The following is a 15984-nucleotide window of genomic DNA, read 5'->3' on the forward strand; positions in this document are numbered from 1 at the left end:
TGTCGTGCCTGGAACCACTGAGCAAAGACTTAGTTTATGAAGTTGACGCAGAAGAAGTGGAGGATCAAGCTGCATGCGACGTAATCGGCGAACGCTCTGCGATAGGTAGATGTTAGCCACAGTTTCACGTGAATGGTTGAGGGATTGGGGGATCGAAGTACCTCTCAGGTGATACAGAGGGGAAATCGGACTTGTTGGCCTCGGTGGTTTGGATGCGCAAGGAAGCTGGGAAGCTACTGTTAGCCAGTGGAAATTGAATAGCTGTCGCAATTGGCTCACCAGTGAGAACGAATTGCCCAACAGTAGCAGAGAAACCAGAGAGAAAGGCGTTGAAAGGCTGTTTCACATCGTTGTTAGCGATTTGTTCTTGCGCAAAGTCTCCCCTCCTCAGTGCCGCCAGTCAAACTCATTCCATAGTCTCATTTCCAAGAACAAGACGACACACCATATAGAACAATGCAAAGGAAAAGAAAAAGGAACGTACAAAGTTGCCAGCAATAACGCAGTACAAGAACTGCAGCCCACCGACAACAACCAGGAAGGCCATGAAGGCGTCAATCAGCTTTGTGCGCTGCGGCGTGTTCTTGACGTAGTGGTTGTAGATGTTGGTGAGAACCTGGTCCCAGTTCTGGGCACCGGAGGATGCGCCCTTGGGACTGGCCTTGGGCTGTGAGGTCATGGTGCCCGGGATCGCTGCGGCGGCAGTCGGTCCTGCGGGCGAGGAGGGGAGTTGGGCGGGTTCAGAGGCAGCGGCGGCTGCTCTTTGGGAAGAGACGCTGCGTTTGGGCGCCATTTTGGTGTTATTTTTTGGTCCGGTTCGTCAGTCAATTGCGAACAAGGGAGGTGTGTTTCAGAGAGTCAGCAAAGCTTGAAGAATTGGAAGGTACTGGTGGAATAACAGTTGAGGGGAGATGCTCGAGATGTTCGCTAGGATGCGCAGCCGATGCTGCTGCTGCGCAGTGCTTAGAGCTGGAAGCTTTGGAGGACACGAAAGCTTGAAGCCACAGCCCGTCAGGTGATGTGGCTGGTGCCACGCTTCAAAGGTGCCACTCGCAAGCCACAAATCCGGGGTAGCATGGTTTCCTTTCCTTGGCTTATTACTGGGACCCTGCGTGCGCAGCATTCGTGATTAGTCAGATGCGGAAATGAATGAGATCATTCAGCTGTCGTTTCGTTTATGGGTGGGATGTGGTGGACGTGCCGAAGCTCGGACTTGCCGAGGCACCGAACCTATTGAACCTACCGACCTAGGTCTACTTCTATCGCAGTCTTTCGTTACGATTCTACTACCCAATCGTCATCTATTCCAGCTCTGAAAGACCGCATTTCTTTCCGGATCAACCTTTTCTACAATATATCTCAATATGGTATGGTAGCGTAACTCGTTTTGGTATTGAAAGTGGAAGACGAAGCTGACGATGACACCTATGCGCAGTCTTCGGACCTCTCCGTCACCTCCTTCGCCCTGGGCGCGTTGACTGCCACCGGCGGCATCATTGGCTACGCCCGGACTCGCTCTGTCCCGTCTATCGTCGCCGGAGTCAGCGTTGGTCTTCTCTGTATGTAGAAATTGCCCCTCAGTTTCCCTCCCGTCTTTTTTTCTCTTGCCCTTTCCCGCCCCAATTGTCGACATCCTAACTGACCACAACCAACTCCGTGCAGACGGCCTCGGTGGCTACCGCATCCAGAACGGCGAGCCCTACGGTGTCGAGCTCAGCCTCCTCGCATCTGCCGTCCTCGGTGGCTCCGCCGTTCCCCGCGCTATCCGTCTCCGCAAGCCCGTGCCGATCTTGCTCAGCGTCTTGTCCCTCTTTGGCCTGTATAGCTTTGGTAACGAGTTCCGTCGCACCTTGTAAAGAGGTATAAAGGGATAAACAAGAGCGGCTGTACGATTCGTCGAAGCGATGTAATTGTAACATCAACCTAGTGTCAGGGAAATGAACAAAGCTGAAATATTGGGTTTTTCCACCTTTCCCATTTAAATTGGATGTCGTTTCGAGTCCATTGTGTTATGGTACATCCTCAATCCATTGTTAGAACGCCTCCAACATGTTGTACTTGTACGTTTTTGGTATTCTGCCCGCCCCGTGCCGTCACCCAAATTCGATAAAAGTCGGGAGTGTTCGTAATATAGTACAATGCCAAATCAATCTCTCTTTCCCGTTGTATGTCACCAGTCGTCTCGTAGATGGAGCTTTCGTTATGATCCGAAGAAATTTTGAGACGTCTGTCAGCCTAGTCGAGACCGAGCGACTTGTTGAGCTCTTTTATCCGGTTCTCGCGTTCCTCGCGCTTCGCCTTTGCTGCGGCCCGGTTCGCCGCAGTACGGCTTGCACGCGCACCGCGGAGGCACTCGCTGACTTTGTTCTTTGCGTCGTTGCACCCACCCAGAGATTTGAACAAGAAGCCCTTTGCGTGGCACTCTTCAAGGGCAACCATAATGTCTTCGCACTCTGTTTGAAGACGGACTTGTTAGTGCTCATGTTTGCGGGTCGAACAGGGGTGGTGGCGATCGATGCGCGGATGCCGATTGAGTTGATGGGTAACTGACCGAAGTTGTCTTTGGTATGCAGATGGGGATGCATCTTGAGGAGGACCTCTAAAGGGTCTGTGGAATCGCGGGCCGGGGAAAGATTTATTTCGTCGTTGGGCAGAAGCGCAGAAAGATGCCAGGGTTCAAAGGGTCAAATGCGCAGCGAGGGATTGGATAATTGGATAAGACCACTCGGTGGGGAGGAAGGACGCCGCGACATGCCGGACTTTTGCTGTGCGTTTGACGCGGCAAAAGCTCGGGCCACCTGCTGGCAAGCCACCTTCTAGAACTTCCCTCTGCTGTTGGCCACTGCTCAGAGGGCTATCACACTGGAGCCTTGTACTTATTGTCCTTCACTCAGCCGGGCCGTCTTGACCTTCTCAAGACTTCATCAAGTCCCACCAACGGCATTCACGACTCGACATCGACACGAGATCTGCACCCACAATGTCGGCGCAGGTAGCTAACCAGCGGAAGCAGCAAGGTCAGTCCTCACCCAGCAAGCCGAACGTGGAGGCACAGAGTTTGACATCACATGAGATCAACATCAACCCCGCCATATCTCTCAAGCATAACTCGTACTAAATCTTCTTTAGATCTGCAAACCCAGTATGGCATCTACAAGAACACTCTGCAGCAGATTGCGCAGAAAATCGGCGACGTTGAGCAGGAAGCTGAAGAACACAAGTGCGTCCCCTATCTCTGTGTAACTTTATCAACGTTCCCCCTATCGTCGGCACAGTTGCGATTGAGAAGGGCCCATCCGTCTCTTGGGAACTGCGGACTCTGCGCTCATTGAGGGGAGGGGGGAGCACGTTAGGATTATGTTCTCTCTCCGCCGCCAGACTCGTCCCTGTGCCAGTTCGCTCGTCACACCGCTCTTCACTCACTTCGACACTAAAAACCTAATCGACCCCACCGTCCATTGTTGTATCTCACTGACTAGTTACCATCACCCGAACAGGCTTGTACTAGAGACGTTGCAGCCGCTGTCCGGGGACCGAAAATGCTTCCGCCTGATTAACGGGGTCTTGATGGAGCAGACGGTCAAGGACGTCATGCCCGCCCTTACGACAAACTCTGAAGGTCTGAAGAAGGTTCTTGAGGACCTTGTCAAGCAGTACAAGGCCAGGCAGGACGAGTTGGAAAATTGGAAGGTTCGTTATATGGAGCCCCTCGCCCCTATTTCGGCATCAGCATATACGTCATTGAGGGGTCAAGTTTGCTGACGGATTCGGATCACAGAAGAAGAACAACGTCCAGGTTGTCCAGAATTGAGGGGTTCGGAAGACCTGTTCTTGGATGTGGATTTGTGGAGCGAACGTGGCTCTGCGCTTGCCCCTACGGCTGCGATGACATTCTCAGATTTACCCTTCGCTCGAGCCCGAGTCGGCGGGGGTATCGGGTCGCGAAAAGCATGCTACCCGCTGTGTTCTACCCCCCCGCGTTTACGGCGCCCCAACGCGATATGGATAGGTTGGCACACGAGACTTCTGAGGACGCCACGGTGACTTCAGCGTTTGAAAACAAGGCGGCGTCACGTATACCCATGGGCGAGGTAGTAAAAACATAAAGACAGCTCAGCAATGCGCCCAGCGACAAAGGCCATGCTGATAGTGTAGTGTTAGTAAAAGTAATGCGTTGTTCCACGCCGTTCGCAGAACGGTAATGGAACAGAAAGCAATGGAAGCCAGCGGCAACGGCGCCTCAGTGCCCAACAATATTCATGGTGCGAGTCGTGAGACCGGCACTCCACACGGAAAGCGATGGCAGGTTTGGCGGTTCAGATGGCTGGCTGAGATAGCTCCGGTTGACGAGGCGTGCTTACTGGCTGCCTGTTATGCGACCCAGTGACGAAAGGTGCGAGCACTGCGGCCTCTGGCAACGGCCAAGCAAGCCTCCCTCTGCCAAACGGTTCCCAGGGTCGTCAGACGGGTATACACCGGTCAATTTCGCCTTCCATTCGGGAGGGGGAGAGAGAGAGAGCATGCGGGGCGGAGGCGGCCCGGGTCGTCCGGCCGTCAACACGTCTCATACGTATCTGCGGGGGTCGATCGAGCTTGTCTGTTCGTGAGGAGAGCAGTGGCATCCGATTCGTGGTCAAGAAATGCCCGAAACAAGACACATGGGAAGATCGACTGATGCTGTCCTGAGCAGTAGCACAGCCGTGATATCATGCATGCTTCAGCATCGCAGCTGGTGCCCAATCTGCGTGATGCTCTCCACGACTTGAATGTTGTTACCTACAGGCCAGATGTGGGAGGCATCCCACAGTCTGCACCCGCCTCGCTGTTCCAAAGCTCCTCTTTAGTCGCATGCATCATGTACGAATAAGTACGAAATCATAGTGTAGTATGCGGGTGGGTGGCATCATGGGCTGCCTATTATGGCCCGAGTCGCAAGTAAGCGAGCGAGTGGAGTGGTGGATGATATGCCGCATGCGCCCAGTAGTCCTTGTGATGCCGAGAACCTGTCTTGGTAGCGAGGTCTCCAAAAGTCAGTGCTTATGACGATGATGCCGGGCAGTCATTGTCTGATGGCCAGCGGCAAGACCAGACCAGTACATTCGGCGAGGTTGTCGTCGACTAGGGTCGAGGAAAAGATGTGGCTCTGAGTTGTCAGTGGCTCCCCAAGACAAGAGAAGCGTAGCCAGCGCATGCAACCCTTACGCATTTGGCACAAACTCATCCGTAACGGCGTCGGAATCGCGAGCAGCGCGCCCCTCACGACGAGGATTAGGAAGGAGGGGTAGGAACCGCCTCGTCCAGACCAGGGTTGTCAATATGGGAGGAAAAGGTCGGCGCCACATGGGATAAAGTGGTGCTTCTTGATGCAGCAGGCGCCGTCCAATCCGAGCCCAACCCAGTTAGAGGGTTATTGGCTCCCGACTGGGAGGAAGGAGCCCAACGACAATGGAAGTGACTAACTGGGCCGACGGGTGTCTGTCACAGTCCTGCATGCAGGGTCAAACACAAGGCGATGGGCTGCCGATTGGTGACTGGTGTTCCGCTCGACATATTGGCAGAATTTCTCCGCGTGGTTTTAGCTGAGAAGAAACGACCAGATGAAGGGTAAGTGACGCGCCCCGGGGTGTTTTGTGCCAATCAAGAAAATAAGATATTTCTTGACTTTTGTGCCATTGGTCTAGGAAAGTCGGGTTGGCCTTGTTGTGTGTTACGCAGCCTTGTGCCCAAAGCTCCTCGGACAGTCCATTCAAGAGCTCACATCGATGGCGAATGTGCCTGAAGAGGCAAGTAGCGCTTTACAAGCCGACCCGGCGCATGTTTCGGCCCAAACGAGTCACCAGTCGGGGCACTTGCTTAGGCTGCCGTCAGCCAGCCTTCTTGTGCCTGACGAAGCGGGTTAGGTTAGGGGCGATGCCGAGAAAGACAGGTGACAGGTTCGACGGCTTGTCTATGGTACTCGAGACGGTGCCATTGTCAAATCAACCGGCTGGGTCGCCCTCCCACCTGGCCTTGCCGTCACGTCCAAGCTACCCCAATTACCAAAACTCGCACGGCCGAGAACGACGACGAAGAAGCAATCTGTATTTGTCCGGCCGCATCGCTTCGTCAACAACGCCCGTTGGGCGTGATGGAGGTGTTGGGCGACAGCCGTCCCTCTTCCATCTTCTCATCAGCATATCTGTGCAGGATCGAAACTCGGGTCACCGTCTCGATTTGTCGCTTGTGCCACTTGCGTGCGCTGCTTAGCGTCCGCCATGCGCCGGTGAAGAGCAAGGCAGCCGTGCTTGCTACCCTCCTCCGAACTTAGTTAGTGGCTTCGTGCAGCTCACACCGCTCATACACGGGAAGCATGGGCACTGTCCCGTGTTGATACAGTACAGCATGAAGTGCATGCAATGGCACCCCAAACTCTGTTGAGCGGGAGGTCGGAGGAAGAGAAGTAAGGATGCGGGAAGAAAAAAAGATGAGCTGTTTCTAGTTTGTGTGTTTGGCAGGCTTCGTTCCTTGGTGCAAGGATTTGCAGGGAATAAGGAAATACCGTCAGACGCCCGAACTAATGGCCGGTGGGCATCCGAGGGTGCGAAAATATAGTAGAATACCTACGAAAAGGCAGTCCCAGTTACGAGCGCATCTCTTCAGCCGCGTGTCTTAAATGTTAGGGAGGGAGGAGGACCGGATGATGAAGGGGGTTGGAGGTACCGCCCTAGATACTGGAAGCTGACAGGTACATTGGCTCTGCGCGGTGAAACGCCTGCGGAAGAGGTACCGACCCCGTTATGGATAAAATGGCAGGCGCAAAGCGCGACTTTGAGCGACTTTGGCCTTGTTATTGTGTTTAATGCGCCAGCTTCTTGTTGACCGCACCTTCTTTGCCCACTTTCCCTCCGTTTCTCCCTTCTGCACCAACCCCACGTTTCTTGCAGCCATCAACAAGTACAGGTGCATCCTCCAAACAAGGCGCATTGTTAGGCTCTATTGCGACCTCGATCGAACAACTCAGACACCCATAAACTGGTAAGTCAAATCGGACAGGCCCTTGTCAACGGCACTTGCTTTGGCCCCTCTTCGTGTTTCCCCCCAATTCCGTCCATACACAATCGCGCGCGCGCGCGTGTGTGTGTTGAGTGTGCCTTCACTGCTCTCGCCCTCCTCGCCCACGCCCCCGACCCCAGTCCCCCGTCTCTATCTTTCTTCCTCTGTGTCCCGTTCAGGCCAAGTGAAGCTTTCTCTGACGTACCTTTGCAGCTGTTACGCCTTGATTCCCCTATCACGGCTTTCCCGTCCGACCGGTGTGTAACCACGGGTCGACCTCTCGGCCAGCCCAAAGCTCAGCCAAAGTTACGAAGGCTCGCCCATCCGTACTGTGCCCGCGCACCGCTTCGACGCAGCACTCCGCAGCTCCGCCGACAAGTACCTCCATCCGCCTCGGAGCTACTTGATTAGACCTGACACTTCCTCGCCCACCACCCCCATCTCGACTTGTCAGCTTGGTCTATCTTCCACCCTACAGGTCAACCCGCGCCGAGCATCGAGCACCAACCCGAAGGAGCGCGCATACCCACAGCTGCAACGGGGCGATCAAGAAGCACCTTGGCCAGCTCGACGCTACCCTCTCCTCGGGCTATAGGTTGGCCATTCGTGTGGGACCCGCAAACGTAGCCACCCTCTTTCCGCTTTTTTCCCAGTCTCTGTCTCAACTCTACTCGGGCAAGGGCATCGTACAGGCCACCCCAGGAGGATCCGTCATAGCCTGAAGTCAAGACAGGGCCTGCCAGGGGATCGCGAGTAAAAATAATCCATCTCAGGACAACCCGAGCAGCCCACGGCAGGATTGACGCACACTCCTGCAGCTAAGCCGCGATACTTGCAAGCCCTACGGACCTGCAACGTGTCAGGGACACATCATTCCAAACCCGCCGTGTGTGCGAGCTGCAAGAGCCCAAGCAAATTACAAGAACGCCAGCAGCCGCTGCAGGTAGCCAAATATGTCGGACTCCCCCCAATCTCCTCCCAAGGATGTCGACCAAGGTGTACAATCACCGGAAGAGGAACAAATGAACGAGCCTCAAGACCCACAGTCCGGCGGGCTCACCTATGAGTTCGAAGTTAAGGAGCAGGACCGCTGGTTGCCCATAGCCAATGGTAAGCCGTATTCCCCTTCCTTCGCAACGACGAGACGACGACGATGATGATTTGGACTGTTGCTCTGTGTGCTCTGGCCATTCTTATGGCGGCGACCCGTGGACTGGACTGGTATGTTTGCTGGTTTGCTCGCTTGTTCACATCTCCGCTTGCCATCCGCTTCTTTCTGCTGTCCGCTGCTGTTGGGCCTAGTCAGTCGCAGTTTCCAGAGGAGCAAGCGGCAACGGCGCTCGATCAAGTTGTCAATGTCTCAAGATCTGTTGCCGCAATCGTCGGAAGCAGACGGTGCTTCTGGTGGGGAGAAGTATGATGAACTCGACGCTAATATACGTAACTTTGCTCCAGTGGCCCGCATCATGAAGAATGCTCTGCCGGAGAACGCCAAGATTGCCAAAGAAGCGAAGGAATGCATGCAAGAATGCGTCAGCGAGTTTATCTCATTCATCACAAGCGAAGGTACGCTATATCTTCCGAAGCCAGCTCTACGGGCCGAGTGGCGATTTTCCAGATCATAAACCTAACCTATCACAGCTTCGGAGAAGTGCCACCAGGAGAAGCGAAAGACGGTGAACGGAGAAGACATCCTATTTGCCATGACTTCACTGGGATTCGAGAACTACGCAGAAGCTCTCAAGATCTACCTCTCCAAGTACCGAGAAGTGCGTATAACCTAAGGTTGACAGGGACATGGAGCTATACTGTCCTCGTAATACAGCGGGTGGGCCAAACTAACAGACGCAGCAGCAATCGCAGTCAAACAGAGGAGAGGGAGCGCACCGCCCTAGCAGTAGCGGCTACGGCGCCAACCCTCCAACCGGAGCTGGAAGCTTCCAGGCCGAGCCTCAGAACAATGTGCTTGGAGGTCAGCAGGCAGATGGAAGCGCCGACGCCCAGGGCTATATGTACGGCGCACAAACCAGTCACAATGGCACTGGTGGCGGCGACGGCTACCAGTGAACAGCTCGATCGCTGTTTGGATAGTGCGGGTACGCAAGGACAAAGTTTCTACTCGACATATATTTAGTGGCCGCGGCTTGACGGTTCAACGACAGACTACGCCTGGCCGCGAACTGAAGTTTGTATAAGTACGAGGACCCGCTCTTTGGATTTGACGAGGCATACGGGTTGTACATGAGAGCCTCAGGAAGCAAGTGCGGTGAGAAGGGGAGCAGAAAGGGTTACCCAAAAGTGTGGGCTGGAAGGGTTGTTCAAGTTTTCTTTTCTTCCGACCCATTGTCTATTCGATAGATTCCCCCTCTATGGCGTTGCAATTCAGTCAGCCATGCCGGGCCCACGAACGGCCATAAGGCATTGGAAAAGAGCAGTTAACAAGCATCGAAGCTTTTTGGATAGGACCCAGTCCGTATATCCAGAGCACAGGTAGCTATAGCACTTTTTGATAGCTTCTAATCTATTTCCGTCGCGCAGCGTTTCGATATATTCTTAAACAAACTTTTCTCGTGGCTCTTCTCATGTTATTAGAACGATGATTCAACCTTGCGTATCACTTAGTAGCAGGTAGCGAGGGGGCACTGCATCAGCGATATAATGATAATCGTAGGAAGAAGACAATGGTCGCAATATCACATTGCCTCTTATTAGCCTAGCATGTTCTTGGCCGCCACTTAAAGTCCATTGCATAGATGCACGGTTCAGGGCCTCTTCAGGGGTCATGAGGCACGTGCGCAGCCCCTCCACAAAATTTTGCCTGGCGGGTGAAAGCCGCCCACTCCCAGAAAAAAAGCATCTGCAGCCTCATTCCCAGGCAACCAACTGCCGCACAACGAAACGATTCTGCCGGCCTACGCCACCACAACTCCAACTCAATTAGTTTCTCGAGGGCAAGGATTTCCACTCGAGTCCTGACTGACGCAAAGCAACGAGAAATGCGGGATATGTTTCGCACATCCTCGCGCAACACATCTATCAGTCCATGAGAACAGCCAGACGCCCAGTCTCGATCTGAATTCCAAACCCCGCTGGCAGAGTAGAGACCCGGGAGTGTTGACCATCAGGCGCCACCATCCCCATGCGACCCTTCACCCCCATTTCCAGACATCGGTCTGGTCCGCCGCCGAGAACAGCAACGCCAGTAAAGAGCATTCTGCGGCAAACGTCTACAGTCCTTGGCCGAAGGAAAGCCGATGAACTTGACTCTGATGCAGCCGACCCCCCTTCTAGCCCGACCAAGAGGCGAAAAGTCCTCATCAACGAAATGAACAACCGCGTCTTCGAGTTTGGCGGCGATTCGATGGATGAGGTGAACGCGGAAGTCCGGAAAGCGCTGGAGGAGCACCTAATGGGGGAGGACGAAGACTACGACGTCCTCAAGGAGAAATTCACCAACGACAAGCGGCGATACCTGCCGCCCATCGCCGGAGAGGAGGAGGACACCCTCAAACCCCATGAACTGAAAGGCTACGTGCTGGCGCTGACCAGCTGCGTCCCGCTTTTGAAGAACAAGGCCTGCAATGGCCTCGTGAGGGAAGTGCTGCAGGTGTCATGGTTGGGCCGAGACGAGGATTTCTTCAAAGTTTACATCCAATTTCTGGCCGCCCTGGTTAGCGCACAGGGATCCTACCTGACGCATGTGCTCTCTATGATCGTCGAGAAGTTCTCCCAGTCCAGGCAGTCTGAATGGAGCGTCAGCGACTTCCCTCCTGTCAGCCGTGTAACGATGCGTGAGCGGCTGCACACCGGCCTGCAATACATCCTCCAAATGTTCCCAGCCGCCACCCCGGTTCTCCGCAACCTCCTCGACAGCAAATTCCCCTTCGACGACGACCCTAAGAGAATGTTTGTTGCCTACGTCAATAACCTTTTGAGGCTGAAGGAATACGCGGGGGAGCTGGATCTCGACATTATCGATGTTCTGCTGTCGCGGCTGGTCAAGATTGACGTGCAGATGCAAACGGACCTCGACGACCTTGATGATGATCTGACGGCATCCGTTGCCTACGCGCTTGGAAAGTCCTTGGGCACCAGCTCGTGGGAGGGCGATGAAGACGCCGTGGACAAGGACAGCGACGAAGAGTCGGTGGAAAGCGATGATTCGGATTTCGACGATCAGGAAGAGAAGATCCGCATTGTTAAGGGCAACGTGGAAAAGCTGGACGCCATTCTTGATACGTTATTCGATCACTATACCCCGCTATTCGAGAACCCCGACTCGGATCAGGCATGGGAGCGATACGCTTTGCTTGTGCAGTCTTTTGGAAAGATTGTGCTGCCGACATACAAGTCCCGCCATACCCAATTCCTGCTCTTCCACTTCGGCCAGATGTCAGCCCGGCTACGAGATACCTTCGTCGGCAGTTTGATGCACATCTTTGGCTCGCAAAACCGACCAAGCTTTGTTCGACAAGCAGCGGCTACCTACCTGGCTGGGTTCATGGCGCGAGGCGCTCATGTTCCGTCTGACCTGGTGCGGACCGTCTTTGCTCTTCTGCTCAAGCAGATGCAGATCTACCGCGTCAAGCACGACCCCGACGCCAGAGGACCGGATTTGAGAAGGCACCAGATCTACTATGCTCAGGTTCAAGCCGCACTCTACATGTTCTGCTTCCGCTGGCGCGACCTGATTGTTTCCACGCCCGAATTCGTGGACCGCGACGACCCTGCGTCATACCTGGGCCACGAGCTGGAGTGGATGCAAGGGATGAGAGAAGAATTATCGGCCAGCGTATACTGCAAGATGAACCCTCTCAAGATCTGCGCACCCGCAATCGTCGAGGAGTTTGCGACACTGGCTCACAAGCTTGGCCTAATGTACATCTTTCCTCGCGTGGAAGAGAACAAGCGAATTAGACTGTCGCAGTTTGTGTCAGACACATATGGTACAGGCGGTGCCCTTAGAGATACAGGCTCTGGAGCCCAGGATGAGGAGGCATACCAGCTCGATCCCTACTTCCCCTTTGATCCCTACCAGCTACCTGTGAGTAAGCGGTGGGTTCAGGACGACTATGTACACTACCAGGCTGTTCCGGGCCTTAACATGACGGCGGATAGCGACAGCGACGAGGACGATGAGGACAACATCCCGGAGACGGATGTCGAGGAAGACACCGCCACCGCCAGCGAGGACGAGGACGACGAATGAAGAGTGGCAATGGAGGAGGAACGGGTCAAAATGCATTATCACGGCGTTGGACGGTCACCAAAAAAAAAAAAGCGAAACCTGGGCCAATTTGGCATTGAGGATATGATTCCCGCGAGGCGTTGGGCGTGACAAAGAAAAGAATTCAGAGCTATGTTGGAAGGACGAAACATGAAAGTGGCGCTCATGTCGAAGAAGCAACGTCCTAGTTTAACCCCTTTCCCAAGGCTTTGAGAAGATGTCACGCAATAGCTGTCGTCTTAGCGAGGACGACCGTATCTCGCATTTCAGTATGAAAGAAACAAGGTCATTCCGAACAGTTATGTATGCCCCGACGCGACGCGCGTTAGCGTCGTTCAGTCGAGCCTCGATTTCGTACTTGTCAAAATTATGCCGGTGGCAGCTTTTCTTAAATATCTGAATGGAGACGGAATGGATGGATATCTTGAATTGCAGATATAACAATCTTACTAAGGCGTTACCAACTTGTTGTCTGTCAGCACGAGCCAATGAGCAGTGCTTAGTGTGTCTACACTTCCTTGATCTGGATAAGCGTCACACACGCTCTCCCCCTCATCTTCTCTATCCTCTCTTCCCTGTTTGCAAGACCCAACAAACGGCCCCCCAAAAAAGGCCCTTTGGGAACCATGAGGCCTGACCGGCATTCCCTGAGCTGCTTATCCGCTCGTGGGGCGAACGAGGGGCCTTGGGCAGAATTTTCCGAGAAAAAAAAATCGACAGATCCTAGAGGACAGCAAAACCGGGCGTAGTGCCTCCCCTCGCTTGATTGCCTCTCCCGCCTTGTGGTCCACGAGGTCCCACTTATTAATACCGAGACGGTGGCACGCTGAACTCAAAACCAGGTGATACATTTATACACAAGGCCTTGCGTCCACAACGTACCTCATTGCCAACCTCACTCCATCGACTTCCTGTTTGGTCGAGAGGCATACTTACATTTCACCATAGCCTTTTTCTTTCTGCTGTAATTTGCTGTAAGCAGCCATGGCGGACCATCATGCGGCCTCGTCGATGGCGGGGGAGGGGAGGCATCAGCACCAGCACCACCAACATCAACAGCATCAGCAACCGCAACAGCCGGATAGGGAAAGTGGCAGTAACAGCCGGCCGTCCTTTACGGAGTACTGGATGGCAGAGAAGCAGGGCGGGAGTGTGGGAAAGCTGAAGTTTGTGAACGAGGGACTGGTGCTGGCCCGTCAGCTACAGTATCGATCGTCGTCGTCGTCGTCGTCGCCGCCTTCGGCCATGGAGTCCTCTCCCCCCAAGGATGCGGGTGATGATGAGCGGCAGCAGGATTCGGGTGAGTTCGAGGTTTTCTTTGTCTTTTTTCCCCTGCTCATCATCCCCCGCCAGTTTCATTTCCGCTACCATTTCATCCGCCCGCTTGGCGCATATGCATCATCTACCCATGCCGGCCATCACGATTGCGTGCACCTGTTTTGCTTCGTCCTGCTCGTTTCTCTCTTCCCTTCCTTGCGCCGTTGTGGCTCCCCGATTGGCAAGTGTCCAAGTCCTAGCCAGAGCCCTCTGACTTACGGTGTGGAAATTGCCGTTATGAGCAGTAAAAGCTTTTATTGTTTCATTCGGATCTGCCAAAGTTACACATGTCTCGTCAAAATAAAGCCCCGGTAAGGAGGATGTGACACATGCCTGATTTGTCACTGTGGGCACGAATGATTCCTCATCATTTAACTTAACCGCACACGCACGCCCCTCCACCGTTGCGTCATCCCGCCGCTAGGCTGGAATGGGTGTGGTACTCATTCGAGCTTGTGTCCTGCCGGCACGACACCACCCGAGTGACGGGACCAACTGTATCACTTCGCCGCGTGTTCTCCCGCATGATTCCAACATCGTTCCTTGGTCTTTTCATTTTTCTTATAGACTTCCCAATGCGGCGCACACCGCTAGCCATCCGCAGATCGCCAAGCTAAATCGAGCCGGCTGTTTGGAATCAGCCTTCCTCTGTTCGGAGCTCTGCCTTTGACTCAATGTCCTCAGCCTGCCCATGGCTTGTTGACTGAGCCAGGCGTTCATGTCAGCTATGGTTCCCACACATCTTGTATCTTGCAGTGTCCCGCTTACTCTCTCTTTATGAATAACCACCACCCTCGCCCTTCGTCTACATCTGCACACCATCCTACAGATTCGACTAACATCCTCACCAGCTGAGCCTAAAGATAACCTTACAGCGGCGGAAAAGGCCAAGCTCCGACGCCGGCAAGTACATAAGGCACAGATACAACACCGCAAGCGCAAAGCCAACTACATCAAGCAGCTCGAGCTCGACGTATGTCAGTTCAGGGACATGATCGCTGCCGCCGAGAAGGAGGTCATCGCCTTCCGGAGGCAAAACGAGAGTATGCGGGGCGCTCTGGCGGCCCGAGGCCTTGTCGTGCCTCAAGAGCTCAAGGGCAAGGAGGTCGTTGTCGACGAGGCTCGAGTTATGGGTTCTCCGAAGCCCGTGGAGGTGGCGCAGCCGGTAGCTGTACAGCAGCATGTTCATTCTCAAGCTCCAGGACAGCGCCAGTTTACGCCACAAATATCAGCGCCGCCTGTCATCCAGCAACAGCTTCTGGTCGCAGACCCAGAACCGCAAATGACGTTTCAGCCTCAACTCGCCAACGACAGCTACGAGTTCGACCCCTACCCGCCGGTAGACCTCTTCGCAGACATTGGAATGGGCGAAGTCATTGTGACGATGCGCAAGGACGACACCCTCGGCACACCGTGCTTCCGAATTGCCTCGTCGTCGCCGACCGTCTTTCACTCGCTGGCACCAGACCAGCTCACCCCGGAACAGGAGATCACCGCCATCAATCTGATCCTCGCGTGAGTTATCCCCTCTGGGCCCCTTTTCTTGACCACGTAGGAGAACACAGAAGACTGATTGGCAAGACAGCATGGAGCATATTTGCTGGGATCACTTCAACCCCCGCGACTTCCCCGCTCACGCCGACCCCTGCAAAGCCGCCTCGGGCCACACAATGATGGCCTCGACCATGTGCATGTCCAGCGCGCCCACGCGGGTTCACCGCAGCATCCGCCGCGGCGAAGCCGAGGACAAGACGCACACGTGGAGCGCCGACACGGGCACCGGGTCCGCGCTGTCGCTGAAGTCGCTGCTGGCGCTCGCCAAGACGCTGAACCCAGGCGACATCGAGCTGACGCCCGTGCAGGCATGGTTCGAGCTGGCGGCGCGGTACGGCACTGCGGCGCTCATGCGGGACAACGTCATCGAGGCGCTCAAGAGGGAGTTCTGCGGCGTCGTGACTTGCATCCACTTCGGTGCCATCATCGAGCGGGACGCGTTCGAGAGCGTGGTCACGAGGGTCATGGAACAGGTCGGGGTCAGCGGGCTCGAATGGGAGATGGACCTTGACCGCGAGGAGGCGGGGCTCGATATGGTCGCTGGGGCGCAGGGGATTTCTGCTTGATCCCTCCGATCTGGCCAAAGGTGAGGGGCTAGTCATGAGAAGGCGGATGTCGTTTAAAAGGAAGAAGAAGAATGAAAAGAATAAGAAAAAGAAAAGAAAGGGGGGGGGATGAAGGACTGCCCGCATATCTGAATCATGGGAGGGATGGGACAGAACAAAGGAGGATGGAAGCCGCTGTAGATACAAAATAAACACCGAGATTGAAGAGCTCATGATGAGAGTTTTTATCAGTTTCGCTTGACTGGCACATGTGCTGGACATCCCCGACGACAGAAGGCCCAGCGAAGC

General features: G+C 54.5%; 7 protein-coding genes across 7 annotated transcripts; 5 read left to right on the top strand and 2 right to left on the bottom strand.

Moving 5' to 3' along the window:
• Positions 1–29: 29 nt before the first annotated feature.
• GLRG_01333 (DAD family protein) lies at positions 30–793 on the bottom strand (the record flags this gene model as incomplete). The annotated part of the gene is made up of 4 exons (XM_008092018.1): positions 30–96; positions 162–225; positions 280–337; positions 485–793. The coding sequence occupies 4 exons, from the start codon at positions 791–793 to the stop codon at positions 30–32; spliced, it is 498 nt and encodes a 165-aa protein (XP_008090209.1).
• A 571-nt stretch (positions 794–1364) lies between these two features.
• GLRG_01334 (transmembrane protein 14C) lies at positions 1365–1856 on the top strand (the record flags this gene model as incomplete). The annotated part of the gene is made up of 3 exons (XM_008092019.1): positions 1365–1367; positions 1436–1559; positions 1663–1856. 3 exons carry the CDS (start codon positions 1365–1367, stop codon positions 1854–1856), a joined length of 321 nt encoding a protein of 106 aa, XP_008090210.1.
• Positions 1857–2235: 379 nt separating this feature from the next.
• On the bottom strand, positions 2236–2585 carry GLRG_01335 (uncharacterized protein; the record flags this gene model as incomplete). Its single annotated transcript, XM_008092020.1, has 2 exons — positions 2236–2453; positions 2552–2585. 2 exons carry the CDS (start codon positions 2583–2585, stop codon positions 2236–2238), a joined length of 252 nt encoding a protein of 83 aa, XP_008090211.1.
• Positions 2586–2980: 395 nt separating this feature from the next.
• On the top strand, positions 2981–3811 carry GLRG_01336 (prefoldin subunit; the record flags this gene model as incomplete). The annotated part of the gene is made up of 4 exons (XM_008092021.1): positions 2981–3017; positions 3130–3220; positions 3498–3690; positions 3779–3811. 4 exons carry the CDS (start codon positions 2981–2983, stop codon positions 3809–3811), a joined length of 354 nt encoding a protein of 117 aa, XP_008090212.1.
• Positions 3812–7985: 4174 nt separating this feature from the next.
• On the top strand, positions 7986–9099 carry GLRG_01337 (histone-like transcription factor and archaeal histone; the record flags this gene model as incomplete). Its single annotated transcript, XM_008092022.1, has 4 exons — positions 7986–8142; positions 8488–8598; positions 8674–8801; positions 8884–9099. The coding sequence occupies 4 exons, from the start codon at positions 7986–7988 to the stop codon at positions 9097–9099; spliced, it is 612 nt and encodes a 203-aa protein (XP_008090213.1).
• A 1072-nt stretch (positions 9100–10171) lies between these two features.
• GLRG_01338 (RNA polymerase I specific transcription initiation factor RRN3) lies at positions 10172–12241 on the top strand (the record flags this gene model as incomplete). The annotated part of the gene is made up of 1 exon (XM_008092023.1): positions 10172–12241. One exon carries the CDS (start codon positions 10172–10174, stop codon positions 12239–12241), a length of 2070 nt encoding a protein of 689 aa, XP_008090214.1.
• A 1146-nt stretch (positions 12242–13387) lies between these two features.
• On the top strand, positions 13388–15696 carry GLRG_01339 (uncharacterized protein; the record flags this gene model as incomplete). Its single annotated transcript, XM_008092024.1, has 3 exons — positions 13388–13559; positions 14428–15091; positions 15162–15696. The coding sequence occupies 3 exons, from the start codon at positions 13388–13390 to the stop codon at positions 15694–15696; spliced, it is 1371 nt and encodes a 456-aa protein (XP_008090215.1).
• Positions 15697–15984: the final 288 nt, after the last annotated feature.

The sequence above is a fragment of the Colletotrichum graminicola genome, assembly GCF_000149035.1.
Source record: "Colletotrichum graminicola M1.001 genomic scaffold supercont1.4, whole genome shotgun sequence".
NCBI classification, from domain to species: Eukaryota; Fungi; Ascomycota; class Sordariomycetes; order Glomerellales; family Glomerellaceae; genus Colletotrichum; species Colletotrichum graminicola.